Consider the following 16,452-nt stretch of genomic DNA (forward strand, 5'->3'; position numbering starts at 1 on the left):
TGGTAATATAATATAATCCCTGAATACTGTTTGAGGGTTTTGTTAAAATTTTAGTTTAACATTTTTAAAGTAATACATCATATGCTTGCACACTTGCTCATTGTAAGTCCATCTTCAATGTAAAAGTATTTCCTCTACATGCAATTAGTGGGTTTAGCATTGAAAAATGCACAAAATAAGCACATTAACCATAACAACGATACTAATAAGACAACTTTATTGAAAAGGTTATTAACAAGACAAAAGCAATAGCAAATTTAACTATCGACTATATTATGCATAGCGACTTACTTTTCTAGTATCCAGGGAAGAGCATAACCTTTTTACTCTTACAAGCACAACATACTAAAATTATCAGTGCACTGGACAAAGGAGCGGACTCCCTCAGCCATTTTGTTCCCTTAGCTCTCTGCATAATGGAAAATAAAAGCAATTTGTCCATCCCCAATATTAAGAAAAAATATTCACAACCAACATGACAATATATTAAACAATATTTTGTATTTCTGCACTAGTAAATATTTAGATACTTTAGTTTCACAGTATCATTTGGAACCATTTTGCCATTGTAACAAAACAACCAAGTTCTTACAGTCTAGAAATAAAATCAAAATCAATCTTTATGTACATAAGAAATAGACACAAATGTAAGAAGCATCTTTCTATTAGATAAAATAACCAACTAGCTAAATTTGGTTTGGCAATATGCATCAGATCAGCAACAAAATAAATAATTCATAAAATGAAACAAATGCCAATTCTATGCTGTTTGCCAAAATGGAATACTAAAGACTGAAATGGAATCAAAGTCATCAACAAGTTCAACACAAACAAGTAACATCAGTACGAATAAAACAAGAAATGTTCCTATTTTTTATTTGGAGTCAAGATATGTAATCTCATTAGCACCTACCTACTGCTTCAAGGAAGTTTTGGCATTTAGTTTAGGAAAAAAATTCAGCAATGTTATGATATTGCCTAACTGTTACTGATGACTTAAAAAAAACATCTAGCAACTAATCTCCTTGCTTTTGGGTTTTGACTGTGGGGAACTGTGTGCCTGTGGAGATCACTCCCTTCTATTTTGTTATGAAAGATATGAACATCATCTGTTTTTTTTTCCCACATCGTTCAGAAAAACAATCTACAGCCCAAATTTAAACATACATCTTGATCCTAAAAAGTATCAGTACAGTATGAATGTGACAAAATTGTCCTTTTCCCCTGTATTAGTCAGTCAAAATATTCATTTTCAAATCCAGATCCTGTAAAAATTCCTTTGTTTTAATACAAAAATAGATCTTTTGAAACCCATTTTCAGCAAAGAGACCAACTCTTTGGCAACATTGTTTAAGTTATGTCATCAGGTATCCCCCTTCCCATTCCAGGTAATACTATATGTTTACATGATACAAAGAAAAAGGATTAACTATAACATCTGCAAAAGCGCATCAGCAGATCTGTTTCTTAGAATAATGGGGTGGTCGGGGTGCTGTTTTAGTTAATCAACTTAGATGTATTCTATTTTGATGTTTAATTTATGTAAAAATGTCAATTTTTCTTCATATTTTTAAATTGTGAATGGGTGATTTAAAAAGGTCCACCTTCAAAGAAGGCAGGGAAGATAGCAGGCTGGGTAAAAATTCCTGCACATGTTATCTATGTATATTTTGAACAACAACAGCTATGAAAGAACATTCAATGCATCAAAGTTTTCTAGCATTATAAAATCATTTCCTGCTTCATCACAGAATATTTTATGTTAATACTCAGGCAACAATGGCTTATGAAGTCCATTTTCAATATAAGCCTTTTAAAGTTCCATTTGTTCTTGAAGGTGACACTAAATAGGTACTTCAAGATTTGTGGGTTTTGTTGGTTTTGAATGATACTTGCAGAACTCTATCACCCAAACGGTATCCATTCAGGCTTGCAATTGCCATGGCTGCCTCATCATAGTTTGTCATGGTGACAAACCCAAATCCCTTGCATTTGTTTGTATTAAAATCACGAATGACCTTGACATTGTTTACAGCTCCAAATGGTCCAAAAAGCTGCCAGAGAACACTTTCATCTGAGTCAGGAGAGAGGTTGTAGACGAAGATACACCAACCTGTTCCAGTATGTCCAGGAATATTCATTCCAACAAGACTGGTCATGCCATCGATTGTGATGGGTGAGAATCTGTCAAAATAAATTGCTACTTTGAGAAAAAAATCAAACTATATTTGGTGCCTTTGTCACATTAGAAACATTTTAACATAAAATTTGATCAAGTTTTAACACATTATGGTTAAGATTCATTTTAGTAATTGCTATGATATTTTTATAGAATATTTTTATTAACCCAATATTCTATTCATATTTTCTTGCATCTATTTAAACAGTTTATAATTAAAATTATTTTAATATGTATTTGATGTAATTTTTGGGAAAGTTTTTACAAATCAGAAATTGTGAAAATTATTTTAGTTTGTTGAGGCTTCAAACTCAGTTTTTATGTACAGGAGTATTTAGATTGAAATTTGCAGATAATGCTTATATAAATTTTTGAAAATATGACATATAATCATCTAAATTTGTTTTAAATTAACCAATGGTTTGTTACTTTTGTTCTAACACCCCTTTCCCATTACATGTATAAATCTTGCTTAAAAATTAAGGCCTCAATCTCGCCTTAATATTCACAATTCCGTGTTTGAAGCTCTAGCAAACCAGAGTGCAATTTAATCTTACTAATGAAATAGAAAAAAAAATTACTGGGAAGCACTAAATTGTAAAAACTCCAAACATGGTGATAGAGGTGCATACAGCCTTCTATTTTTAATTGAAGAATTAATGAAAATTCTTACATTTCCAATAAGCAATATCTTTCAAAAGAGACAGATACATTTTGGTAGATTCATGCACGTTTGCTTCTCTATGAGACACATGGGATCACTGCGGTTATTTTTCCCATTAAGCTCTAACCAGCAGCAGTGGCCAATCTACTTGCTGATCAGTCTTTTTGGTTCTAATTTATTTGCAGCTGTTGCACCTGAATCAACTAAATCGAACAACCTGCAAATTAAAGAAGTGAGCAAACAAGAGTTATGGGTCTTTTTTAAAGAACCAAAAGAATTGAACTCTGAAACAAAAGTTTAACATGCTGGTGGAAAGAAATTAAAATGTTAGTCAAAATAAATTAGCAACATCTGTGCCAACATGGACATCTGGCAGTCTGTGGAGTTCTAATTACCTCTTTACACCATAGGCCATATTAAGCAAATTGTCCAGCCTGAAAAGAGAAGGAGTCCTTGGGTTAATGTTTCACAGATGGCAGCTCATTCAATGGAATGCTTGCTAAATGGTGCAATTTGAGCAAGAAATCTAGAACTACCAAAGCACAATCTAGTAACCATTTCTGCCCCAGTCAGATTTTCAAACCTGCTCAGTCAGATCAATTTTTAAAATTTTATAAATAGCACTAAAGCCCTGAATACATTTGTAATTCTACAATACAACACTAATAAGATTCTACAATAAAACACTGGGCAGGCACGGTAGTGTAGTGGTTAACGTAACACTTTACAGCGCCAGTGACCTGGGTTCAATTCCGGCCACTGTCTGTAAGGAGTTTGTATGTTCTCCCCGTGTCTGTGTGGGTTTCCTCCGGGTGCTCCGGTTTCCTCCCACATCCCAAAGGCGTACAGGTTAGGAAGTTGTGGGCATGCTATGTTGGTGCCAGAAGCATGGCGACACTGCAGGCTGCCTCCAGAACACTATGCAAAAGATGCATTTCACTATGTGTTTCGATGTACATGTGACTAATAAAGATATCTTATCTAATGTTTTCATCAAAACTGGATCATATTTAAATGATAAATGGCTGTCATGAAGTGAGCTTGTACATTTATAAGTAATAGTATGATTTTAATCCTATCTTTACTTATGGAAGTATGACCGGCAGGCAGTCTGTTCAATTGTTACAGAAGGCTAACCATTTAATTCCCATTGCTATTTTAACTGCTTGGCTTTTGTCCAAAGCACCTGCTAGACACAAGTGATGTTTTCATGAAAACATGCAAGCCCTGAGCTCACAGTATAATGAGAACTCCAAGATGTAGGGATTTGCAACAGAATTTCCACATTCCAGTTGCATTGTGATTTTTATGTAGATAAATCTCCCTTCTTTGTCCCATGTTAGATGATAACGTTAATGGTTCTCTCAGGAAAGATACAAGTCAACTTCTCAAAAAAGAAACCCTGCAAACTCCCACCACATTTCCAGCCACCTATTCCTTTTCAGATCATTAAATATGTTGTAGCACCCTAATTCATGTTCATTTTTCCAGTAGGTGCTCACCTAAATACCTTTAATCAAGTTTTTAGCTTTGCTGCTGTGCTAAATGCCTCTCCACTGCTCCCTAGTCTGGCAGATTCTTTTCTCTCTCCACAAATGATGCCCGACCTGCTGAGCATTTCCAGCATGTTATGCTTTTCTTTCAGATTTCCAGCATTTGCAGTTATTTGATTTTCCATTCTTTTCTATTCAGTCTTAACCTGTAATGGTTCTTCCCTCAAAAACATATTGTTAACTCTGACATAGAACCATAGAACACTACATCACAGAAAACAGGCCATTTGGCCCTTCTAGTCTGTGCCAAAACGTTATTCCGCTAGTCCCATTTACCTGCACCCAGTCCATAACCTTCCAGACCTCTCCTGTCCATGTATCTATCCAATTTATTCTTAAAACTTAAGAGTGAGCCCGCATTTACTACATCAGATGGCAGCCCGTTCCACACTCCCACCACTCTCTGAGTGAAGAAGTTCCCCCTAATGTTCCCCCTAAACCTTTCCCCTTTCACCCTAAAGCCATGTCCTCTCGTACTTATCTCTCCTAATCTAGGTGGAAAGAGCCTACTTGCATTAACTCTGTCTATGCCCCTCAATTTTGTAAACCCATCTCATCTTTGTGTTGCCCCCTGACAACTTTATCTGAAGTGCAGCACAGCACAGCACAGCATCATCTTCCAACTGCATACTGATGATATCAAGCCCTACTTAATCACCACCTCACTGGATTCCTCCACTGATTCTATATTATCAAATGTGCCTGTTCAACAATGAAAGAACATCAATTTAACCCAACTAATATTAAGAAAACCAAAGGCATTGTCACAGAATTCATTCCCTCTTAAAATGTTTTCACTTTTTAGGTATCTGGGCATTGCTGGCAAGACTAGCAATCACTGCCCATCCCCAGTTGCTCTTGAGAAGGTAATGGTGAACTGACTTTATGTTTGTTGCAGCCTTGTTGCTGAAGGTACTCCTACAGTACCCCTGGGTAGGAAGTTCCAGGGTTTAGACCTAGTCATTGTGAATAAACTGTGAACATAGTTGTGAATGCTTAGGCCTTGGTGCTCCTGCATGCCCTTCGATGTTATTCACTTTTTAGCCATGGATTGTCAGTCTTCTTGGTATCAGAAACTGAACCAGAAGTCTTTTTTTGCATCACTGATGTCACATCTGATTCCAAGATGCCATTTCTACCTCCATAATATTGCTCAATTCTGCCCCTCCAGCTTATTTGCTGCTAAGCCTCCTTCATCTCTGTTACCTGTATCCTAAGATGCTTTTGGCCTGTCTACTTCATTCCACTTTTCATAAATTTGTCACAGATTGCTGGCTGTTCCTTCACCCACCAAAGTCCTAATCCTCTTAAAACTCTGACTTTTCACCTTTCTTTCTGCCTTTAAGGCACTCCGTAAAATTTTTTGACTAGCCCTAATATCTTTTCTAAGTAACTTGGTTGCAAATTTTGTTAGGTAGTTTTTGCTATGTTGAAAGTGTTCTATAAATGCAAGTTATTGTTGAACTGTTGGAATAGCAACAGCACCCGTAGTTTTAGCACCTAGCAGACTTCTCAAGAGGACAGTTTATAGGAGACCATAATCAGTATTCAAGATGTGCAAGGCAAGTCAGTTTCCTAGATTACCTACAAGCAAAACTTTCAGGACCATGCTTGCAAACACCTCTCAAAGTTAACATAACTGTTTACATTTTGTTATTGACTCTTTTCAGCCATTAAAGGGAATATTTCTTTTCCTGGAATACACAGCCCATTAAGGAGTCTCAGCAAATAAGGTAAAGGGCTTGGGATCTACAGCACTAATTGGTCTCCCTTTTTCTAGTATGCTTTTGACAATTTTCATGCTTTTTGAAACACAGAAAAATAAGAGCAAGAGTATGCCATTTGACCCTTTCAGTCTACTCCACCATTCAATATGATCTTGAAACCTATCTACATAAGAACATAAGAAATAGGAGCAGGAGTAGGCCATTTGGCCCGCCGAGCCTGCTTCACCATTCAATAAGATCATGGCTGATCTGGCTGTGGACTCAGATCCACCTACCTGCCTTTTCCCCCCCATAACCCTTAATTCCCCTATTATGCAAAAATCTATTTATGTCTTAAATATATTTAATAAGATAGCCTCTACTGCTTCCCTAGGCAGAGAATTTCACAGATTCACTACTCTCTGGGAAAAACAGTTTCTCTTCATCTCCGTCCTAAATTTATTCCCCCAAATCTTGAGGCTATGTCCCCTAGTTCTAGTCTCACCTACCAGTGGAAACAACCTTCCTGCCTCTATCTTATCCATCCCTTTCATAATTTTATATGTTTCTATAAGATTCCCTCTCATTTTTCTGATTTCCAGCCAGTACAGTCCCAGGCAACTTAATCTCTCCTCATAGGCTAATCCCTCATCTCTGGAATCAATCTAGTGAACCTCCTCTGCACCACCTCCAAAGCCAGTATATCTTTCCTCAAGATATCTACCTCCTTCTTGTATTTTCAGCAACTTGGCTTCCATTTTCTTCTGTGGTAGAGAATTCCACAGGTTCACCACATGATACTCAGTAAACTTTGGAAAATTACAACTAATGCACCCACAATTTCTACGTCTACCACTTTTGTACTCTGGGATGCAGATTATCAGGCCCTGGGGATCCACTGGCTCTCTGTCCCATTACCTCCTTTAGCACTACTTGTTTTTTTTACTAAGCAAATTTCCTGTAATTCCTTTTCATTAGACTCTTGGTTCCCTAGTATTTCTGGGAAGTTGTGTCCTCTTTTGTGAGGATATAACCAATGTCCCAGTGTTACAAGTGGGTTCCATTTTTACAGATGTCCTTAAGTCAATTTTGTCTGCAAGTCGGAAAATATACAAACATCACTTGATATGGTAACTACACCTCCACAGTATTGTAATGAACGGCATAATAAAAACTCATAAGACCGATAAGAAGGAACAATTACAAAGAGTGGAGAGAAGAAACTAGTTCTGCTGTTCGTAGGAACAAACATATGTACACATGTCAAACTTTTGAATTTATTAATATTATTGGAGCTCGTTCACATGTATGGGTGTCGGTAAGTCAGGTGTTTGTATCCCGGGGATGGTCTATACTTGTTTAGTTGCTCTGCATTTCTTTGTTTCCCATTATAAGCTCTCCCACTTCTGGCTGTAAGGCATGTACAATTGTTTCCACTGACCTTTTACTTTTTACATACTTGTAGAAGCTTTTACAGTACAGTGAGTAGGAAAAGTGACAACTCAATTAATACCCAAATAGTTTCCTTTCACAGAAAAGATTCACATACGGTACACATATGCAATTCAATGCTCATGTCCTGTGGTACCCAACCATTCTAATACTTGGTCCTTCCACCAATATTACATGACGGTTGCCAGGAAAGGCAAGCAAGAAAGCCAAGCAAGAAATTTAATATGACTGGTCAAACTGTAGGGCTACTGGTACCAAGTCTCAGATGTCCGGAGGCACACTGGCACCATTCCTTTCATCTTGTAATAGAAAACACTCAGCCAGCTTCCATGTTAAGGATGTGCTGACAATGCAGACTGGAAATTTTTGTAAAATCAGAGTGTAGACTGAAATGTCAAATTTAATGAAGATAATAAATTTAACTGCCAACTCTATTCCATCTATTACTTCCTCACTTAAAAAGCAAATGAAGGTTCTTTTCTCATAAACAGTCAATTTAGGAAATTTGCTTATCTCCAGTATTAAACAAAGTTTGATTTTGCTCGAGCTTACTTCTTATGTGATGCTCGCGTTGAGTTCTGTGTGCTTGATCCACAGAGTCCATCTGGAAACCACTGCAGCTTGGCTGCTGTTGATACAGTCTGACCCAGCTGACCTCAATACTCAAAGGCAGGTACTGAAGTGTTTGATGAATAAGCAAAGGCTCATTACATTCATTATTCACTAGGAGAGCAGATTGTAGAGAATATGTGACAACTTAAAAGTCCAATTCCAATCAGTCCACCCATCAACCTAAGGAAATATCAGATTCCTCAACAGAATCCATAGGCTGAATGGCAGATGGTTGAGTTTCCAATAATTCTACAAAGGCTGGATATTTTTGTGTCAGTTTGGCTCCTTTGTTCCTGGAGTTGTCCATACTCCAAGGTAGGCTGCAGTACTAATAACAAGTAAAGTGTCATCTCACTGGCTGTAAACAGACTCATCCATTCTTCTACCACAGTGGTGAAAAACCTCAGCAGGTATTACACTAACTGGTATAACTGCTTTTGACAGGCAAAGAATTTTTCTTTCATGTCTGGGTCCCTCATCTCTGTCCTCTTCAAAAGAACTGAGGAAAACCCTTGCCTTTTGGAAAGCTAACTCCAGGACTATCCTTACAATAGTGCTTGTTGCTGCTCACTCATGCCATGTATTTCATCATAGGCAATGACATAATACTGACATCTTTAATAAGTGGTGAATCCTGAGGGCAGGATCTCATTTGCTGCAAAAGCTGTCCACAAGTGCAGACAGCCATGTGCTGGGAGAGGCCCTGTGCTGCGCTTCAGCTTGCTGGAGTACTACAACTGGAAACACATTGGAAGAAAAAATGAACTCCGTGCAGGCACTCAATGATCTGGGGACAGTGGAACATCTGCCTTTTGTGTGGAATATGATTCAAGGAAAGAGCTAGGAGGTGTTGCTAGGTATGCAAGTACTACAATATGTGAAATTGCTGGTTTGGAATGAGAAGGGGGGGGGGACTGCAGAGTAAGCAGAATAGGGAATTGTTGAGAAAAGTGTTGCTAATGTTGTTGAAAAAGGCAGGAAGTTTAAGAATTCACTTAAGACCATAAGAAACAGTTGTTGAGGCTTCATTTTATTATGGTCTTTCTACTATGAATTCAAATCTTGGGGGAAATAAATACTGTTCAGGTTCACTGGATTGTCAGCTTGGGGATGCTCTTGTAGTTACCTTGCTTGTTGCCATAGCGCTTCCAAAAAAGGGATAGCATTTGAAAACCTTGGACAGCTCATTGCTGGAATTTTTCTTGACATCTGGCTACTTGCTCTCACTTTAAATAATCCTTGGCTTGCCTACAGAAAATTATGCTGCAGTAAAGGGTAGGCTGCTTAATTCTTCATGCAGTTGGGTATGAGGGCCAGGATTAAGCTGGCAGTATTCCTCTGCTGCAAAGTTAAAATGCCTGAAGGCCAGATCTTCTCATTCCAAACAGGCACTCTCATACAGTACACTGTAATACTTGTATAACTAGCAACTCCTCCTAGTGCTCCTTCCTTGGATCACATTCTACACAAATGGCAGATGTTCTACTGTTCCCAGATCACTGAGTGCCTGCACAGAGTACACTTTTTCTTCCAATGTGTTTCGAACTATAGTGATCCAGCAAGCTGAAGTGCAGCATAGGGCCTCTCCCAGCTCAAGTGGCAGTCTGCACTTGTCTGCACTTATGGACTGTTTTTGCAGTCAATGAGATTCTGTCCTCTGGATTCACCACCTATTAGAATTGTGCAGTGTGGGTGCATATGCTGGTTCACAACACTAAGGAGTAAAAAAAAAATGAGTTAATAGCTAAGAATATACCTTAAAATTAGCAATATTTTTTGCCACAAGGTCCTGAAGTGAAGGATATAATTTTTTTTCTGTCAATGATTCTAGTTTGTTGGACATTTTATTCAATTTTCTTTTGCAGAGGCACCATGATAAATCATTTTCATTGACAGTTTCAAATCAATACATAAATATACATCATAGTTAAAATTTAAACTACACTCAGATTTGTTGCTTCAGAGCTGTCACATCAATAGAATTCACCTCTTAAAGCAAGATATTTGTGTAGTAGTCACTGTAACCTCGTACTTTCAACAAAAGCAACATGCATTTACATGTTTCTTTTACCACAGGAAACACCTTAAGTATAATTAGGTAAAGTGACTGCCAAGCTAAAGAAAGAAATGCAAAGAGGGTGAGCAAAATTTTGATTCAAAAAGCTGCTTTTTTTTAAAAGAAGTCTTAAAAGAATTGTGGGAGAAAATTCGAGCTCATGGGGCGTAGACATAGAGTAGTTGTGTAGACACTCAGATTTAGAGGTACAGCTGGTAATGGGAGGGAGAGCACGGGTGGAGGAAATGGATAGAATTTTAACCACAATGTGCTGGGGGAGCTTTCCAGCAAACAGGAGATGCAAATGCTTTTCAGCAGCATGTTCACTCAATGGCTTTAATTTAATCGTTCATTAGTTACAGGTATCCTAGCCAATTAGGCATAGCAGGCTCAAATGACAGCACTCATGCATCAATTTCTGCTTGGTTATTTAAAGATACTTTGCAAGTATTTGATGTGTTGAAGAGTTGACTACACTGCGAAAGAAAAAAAGGACAATAAACAGGCTAGGATTGCCTCTAAATTCAAGCGATGCCTTGTTGAATGTTATGCTAGGGATAATATGGGAACTTGGAGACATGATCTTTTCTGGCCATGGGATGAAGCAGCCAGTTGCCAATAATAAGTATATGTCTGTGAGATGGCTGCAGGAGTCATCAGAAAAATGGCAAAATAACATAAGGAAAGTGGAGCACAGTGACATGTCCAGCTACATTATGATGTTCTGTTCCTTATTTTGTCATCCTACTGCAACACATCACTCCTCAAAACAACTTAGCTCCTATTCACATTACTATCCATGCAGCCACCTTATTGAATCACATTTTTTTGCAGTGTCATACTACTTGCTCATAGTCACCATCAGCAGATACCGTTTAACATCAGTCTAGACAATCGCTCATTTGGTCTCACTCAGTGGGTTCTTTTCGGGCTGCAGACACCAATAGAGGCAGCTGAAGTGAGGAGGTCCTCCAGTAATAATCTAGCTAAGGAGGTTGCCTTGGAGAGCACCCAGGCTAGTAGGCCTCACTGTTACCTAGTGACAGAATTCTACTATAAGCTATTTGCATACAAAGATCACTCTTCTACACTGGACGTCAATAATGACTGAAAAGAGATCATGTTTAGAATCAAGACATTAAGCATTCTTACCTTCAAAGTTCTAATTCATGTCTTCAATTTCTCACTGGGGCTTCACCCATCCTGTGAGATGCATGCCTGGAGGATGATGATGACATTTCTTCACGGGAAGTCACTCTAAAGATGCACCATCAAGGGATTTAGGTCTTCTATCCATTAGAACAGATCCATCAGTGGGGCTGATAAAACAGTGGGGCTGCACATGGTGTCTCATACGTCACAAGTATGCAGGAGCAGATGATGAAGACATGAAGACTGCTTGTAAGTACACAGAGGGTACAAGAATTTCCAAGCTCTGCCCAGCTGGATGCAGATGCTGGAGGATGATGATGACAACTTATTGATGCTGCACCTTGGTAGCTGTCAAACAACAGGATACTACTGAAGCCTTAGCAAACAAAACACAAGAGATGCTGGTGGTGTGCAGCCACACCCCCCCTTGCAATGAGAATGGTGGAGTCCACTTTGATTATGAGGGGCTTTCTATGCAATGATTGACTGTGGAAAGAGTAGGCATGACAATGTCTGCATGCAAGCCCCAGCTGAAGGCTTGCACAGAATGAATGTGTTGCTCTGTAGCAATCCTTGAAACAATTCACTGCCAGCAGGTAAGTGCTTATTTACTTTGATGTTAGAATTAAAGTAGTGCAAATACAGGTGACCCCCACTTTATAGCAGTTCGGTAACAGAAATTTGCCCTTATGGAATTCACAAATCACAACCAAACAATCTGAGTTACAGAATAAAAAAAACTTGTTCATGGAATTTATGTGTCAATTTTTATTTTATTTTGAGCTTGCATTTCTTTGTGCATGCACAGGTGACATGGCTTTGTGTTACAGAAAATTGCGATATGGAGTTTTCTGGGAACCCCCTTAATGCGGGGGTCATCTCTATAGCAAATGATTGATGTTCACCAGGTTTTTAGTACACTGGTTCTTAACTGGCAGAAAGAAGATATGCAGGTACAGCAAGCCTCAGGAAGGCAAATGGAAAAGGGGAGAGAAATTAAAACAATATTTTGTGTCTGCCTCTGTGGAAGGAGACATAGAAAACATCCTGGAAATAGCAGATCTAGAGCGAATGAGGGGTTCAAATAAAGTAAGTAATAAATTAGTATTCTAATAATGGAAGTGAAAAGCAATAAATCCTGAGAATCTGATGAGCTGACTTGTAGGGTATTGAAGAAGGTGGCTATGGAGGTAGTGGGTACACTGGGTGTCATCTTCCTGAATTTCATGGATTCTAGAACGGTTTGGAACATAGCAAATGTAACCCCACTATTAAAAAAAAGAGAGAAAACAGGGAATTATAGACCAATCTGTCTGAGTCTGTAGTAGGTAAGCTGCTGACATCAATTTTTAAGGAAGTACTAACAGGACATCAAGTAAAATAGGATTGGGCAGAGTCAACATGGATCTATGAACTAGAAATCATGTTTGACAAGTCTGTTAGAGCTTTTTACTGAGGTGGTAATTAGCAGAATAGATAAGGATGAACCAATGGATATGGTTTATTTTGATTTTTATGAGGCCTTTGATAAGAGATTGCACCAAAAATTATCAAACAAAATTAGAGTGCTTAATACAGTGGATAATATTCTTGCACGTACTGAGGATCGGTTAAAGGATGAAAAAACAGAAGTAGGATATAGACAGGCTAAATGAATGGGCAAAAACATGGCTGATAGAACAAGATGCAGAAAAATGTATGGTTATCTATTTGGAGAAAAATTAGAAATGTATAACATTTTATAAATAGTGAGAAAATGAATGGTGTAAGTAAAGGGGATCTGGGTATCCGTATACATGGATTACTGAAATTTTACGTGCAGATACAGAAAATAATTTGGAGTTATCTGTAGGAAATTTTGAGATCGTGCACTTTGGAAATAGAAATCTAAGGCAGACTATTATGTAAATGGAGAAAGATTGCAGATGAGTGAAGTTATGAGAGATCTAGGTGCTCTTGTGCACACATGTACAGAATGTTTTGCTGAGATATTATTTAGAATAATATATTCAGATTTTGCCTATGTATCTTATTTATCTTGGGGTTAGATCAGTTTGACTGATTGCTGGGATGAAGGCATTTTTCCATGGGGATTGATTGAGTAAGGTTAGCTGATACATGCTGGAATTTAGAAGAATGATAGATGATCTCATTGAGGCATAAGCATTCTGAGAGGAACTGACAGGATAGATGCCAAGAGGCGGTCTCCTCCGGGAGGAATATCTAGAACCAGAGGCAACATAAGGCTGGAATGAATAGAAACTTGTTTAGATGAAAGATTGAAATCCTTAGAATTGTGCCCTTTACATAAGAGAGCTGTGATTCCTTAGTCCTTGAATATTTTCAAGGCTGAAAGCAAAAAATTTTGGAATCAGCTTGCACTGAGACACAAGATCAGCCATGAACTTATTGAAAGGCAGAGAAGGCTTGTGGGGCTGTATGATCAAATCCTGCTAACTTATATTTATAAATGTGAAACAGTCATGAGATAGAAGATGGTTTATTGAGACCATGGAATTCTAAGAGATTCCCTCTAGATATTCTATCTCCCCACATCCATTCTTCCAATATTATCTAATTTTCCCACTGGCAGTGTTTACATCTGCACAGCTGCAGTAGGCAATGGAGGTCCCTCATCGACTCTAAAAACTCCAGGATTGCCAGTCAAAGAGATTGCAGCTGTGGTTGCAGGGACCATTAATCCGAGCAATCTTCCTCTAGCTCTGCAGAAGCCAATAGGGTTGTACTACACAGGAGCACTAGGGAGAAGATAAAGTAAGGAATTGTAGGGGCACATAGGTGCTTATGCAATGTTAGCATGTTAAGATTCTGTTGTGTGTACTCACAAAAACTTTCCCATTTTCTGGCCTGAAGCAGTTTTCTGAATGGCCTTCTAATGTGTAGAAAGAGAAGACCATGGATTGATTCTGAGCAGCAGGGGCTAGACAAGGAATCTGAAGATGGTTTGTGTTGATAGAAGGGGGAGAAGTACAAAGCAGTTTCCATCTTAATGTTAGCTGCTGAAGGTTAACAACCTCACAGCTATCGGTGCAGCCTAAGTACCCTATATTACAACATGCTGCTCCTCTGACCCTGTCGAATCTTTGTTTTTTTTTTAGAACTACTCTTAGTTAAACAGCCTGTGTCTTCACATGCATCTGTGTCCATTGCTGTGCTATATTGTGTAGCAGGCCATCGCTCTTTACATCCTAGCAGGTGCACGATGAAGCAGTGTTCATGGCACGTAAAACACATTTTCAGCATTCCAAGAGTTTGCTCAACAACATTTTGAGTGAGAAGATGGGTCTGGAGTTTCTTGGCATTCTGTTGGTTTGCATCTTCATAAGCCAGATCTTCAGCCTTTTTCTCAAATAGACAGCTACATCCACTACCATTGCCCAGAGCCCCACCCTCCTCCCTCAACCATCAAGTATGGAGTAGACCAGGGAGAGTCTTAAAATAAAGGAAACATGTCAGCTGCCTAGATATTTTGCAGACACCTGGAGAAATGTCTCCATATGGATGCAAACCTATGGCACATTAATGGAATAAAGTTCTTCCTAAATTAATAAATGCTGCATTCTGATTTGGAGTTCCTTGATTATCGTAAAAGTGCAGTCTCTTGGGACCCGTGTATGCAAAAATCAAGCCAAATCAGCAAACCAAGTACCCTTTTAATCTGTGAACATCAATTTCACCTGTGGTGAAGGTGATGTTCACAGTTAAAACATCAGTTACTTGCCTACTACAGCTGAGAAACCTTGATCTACAGAATCTTAGAATGACCTTGAAGAGTATAAACTGCATCACTTTGACAGCAACAAACACAGCAGATGCACCAGCTGGCAGCAGGTTTTATTGAAGGAAATGTAGAGATCTGCTTCCACCTAATATGATAGCCTTAGCCTCCCAAGATACTGCTGTTCCAGCATGTTAAAGAAACTAAACCAAGGTCGATTTACTACCTGTGCAAGGTAAAGCTGACTGTGAGCCGCAACCCTCTTTTCAGCCCTCCCTAACTTGCAGCTGCAGGTGAGTCAGCTGATCTCGAGGCTCCTGTGGTTGTCCAACCTGGTAATCTTCTGGGCCCCATTACTGTGCGAGAAGAATCTACCTTCATGTCTTAGTGAAGACATGCTAACTGCAGTAAGGAAGTAGGCAAAACCAAAAGTGATACTAAACAATCAGGACACCACTTTCTCCAAAGCTTGTGAAAGTAAGAAGGAAAGCAATTCTAGTGAAGAAAATCTTTCAGAGTCACTCTGTGAAGCTGCAGTGCCTATTGTGAGAAACACTGCCAGCTCCTTAGACCCCTTCCAGAACCATTCTGCTCTTGCCAGGTTTCAGAGCTTGAAAAGCTGATGCACCCTGGGTTAAATACCAAAACTGCAGTTAAAGCCTTTTTGAATGAGTAATTAACATATTTAAATGATCAAAACGGAATCCCCTGTAGTTTTTCTCCAATTATTGCCTGACATATTTGTGTTAAATCCAAATGTTGGCAAGTTCATAGACTGGTTTTGCAGATTTAACCCTCTGTCTGGTTCGGATTTAATCACTTGCCTTATGCAAAATCTACTTTTTCTTGTGGTTAAACCTTCCTTAGAGATTTTAGGGCTTGGGAGCTCTTTAGAGGCTTGTTACAATGGAAGCACTAGAAGATGTTCTCATTAAAGGACTGAAGTCTGCAGATGATCTCAGTGACAGATTGTGTGCATTGATCTCTGAGATAAGAGAATTCCAAAGAGGCATGGATTGGCTAGTTAACAGAAAACAAGAATTGACAGGCTGAATGGTGAGAGGATGTTCCTGTAGTGGGGAAATTTAGAACTAAGAGGTTTAATAAGAGGTTGTCCATTTAAGACTGAGATGAGAAATTCTTTTTCTCAGAGTTGTGACTCGTTGGGATTCTCAGTCTGAGAGAGCTGTGCAGGCAGAGTCACTGAATATATTCAAGGCAGAGATCGATATTCAGCCTATCTGAGTCCATACCAGACCTACACAAGAACAATTTAGCTTGTCCCACTCCCCAGTACCTTTTAGGTACTTATCCAACTCCCCTTTGCATGCCACAGTTG

General features: G+C 38.7%; 1 protein-coding gene across 8 annotated transcripts in view; it reads right to left on the reverse strand.

Annotated features, from left to right (window-relative positions):
- Positions 1-200: 200 nt before the first annotated feature.
- elavl4 (ELAV like neuron-specific RNA binding protein 4) overlaps positions 201-16,452 on the reverse strand; it is a 101,410-nt gene continuing 85,158 nt past the window's right edge. For all 8 annotated transcript variants that reach the window (XM_052013178.1, XM_052013175.1, XM_052013173.1 and 5 more), the window contains 2 exons: positions 3,239-3,277; positions 201-2,184 (listed from right to left, as the gene is read on the reverse strand). In XM_052013178.1, the coding sequence (XP_051869138.1) occupies positions 1,857-2,184; positions 3,239-3,277 (367 nt within the window). In that variant the 3' untranslated portion in view covers positions 201-1,856. The remainder of the gene's footprint in view (positions 2,185-3,238; positions 3,278-16,452) is intronic.

Source organism: Pristis pectinata, chromosome 3 (assembly GCF_009764475.1).
Source record: "Pristis pectinata isolate sPriPec2 chromosome 3, sPriPec2.1.pri, whole genome shotgun sequence".
Classification (NCBI taxonomy): Eukaryota; Metazoa; Chordata; class Chondrichthyes; order Rhinopristiformes; family Pristidae; genus Pristis; species Pristis pectinata.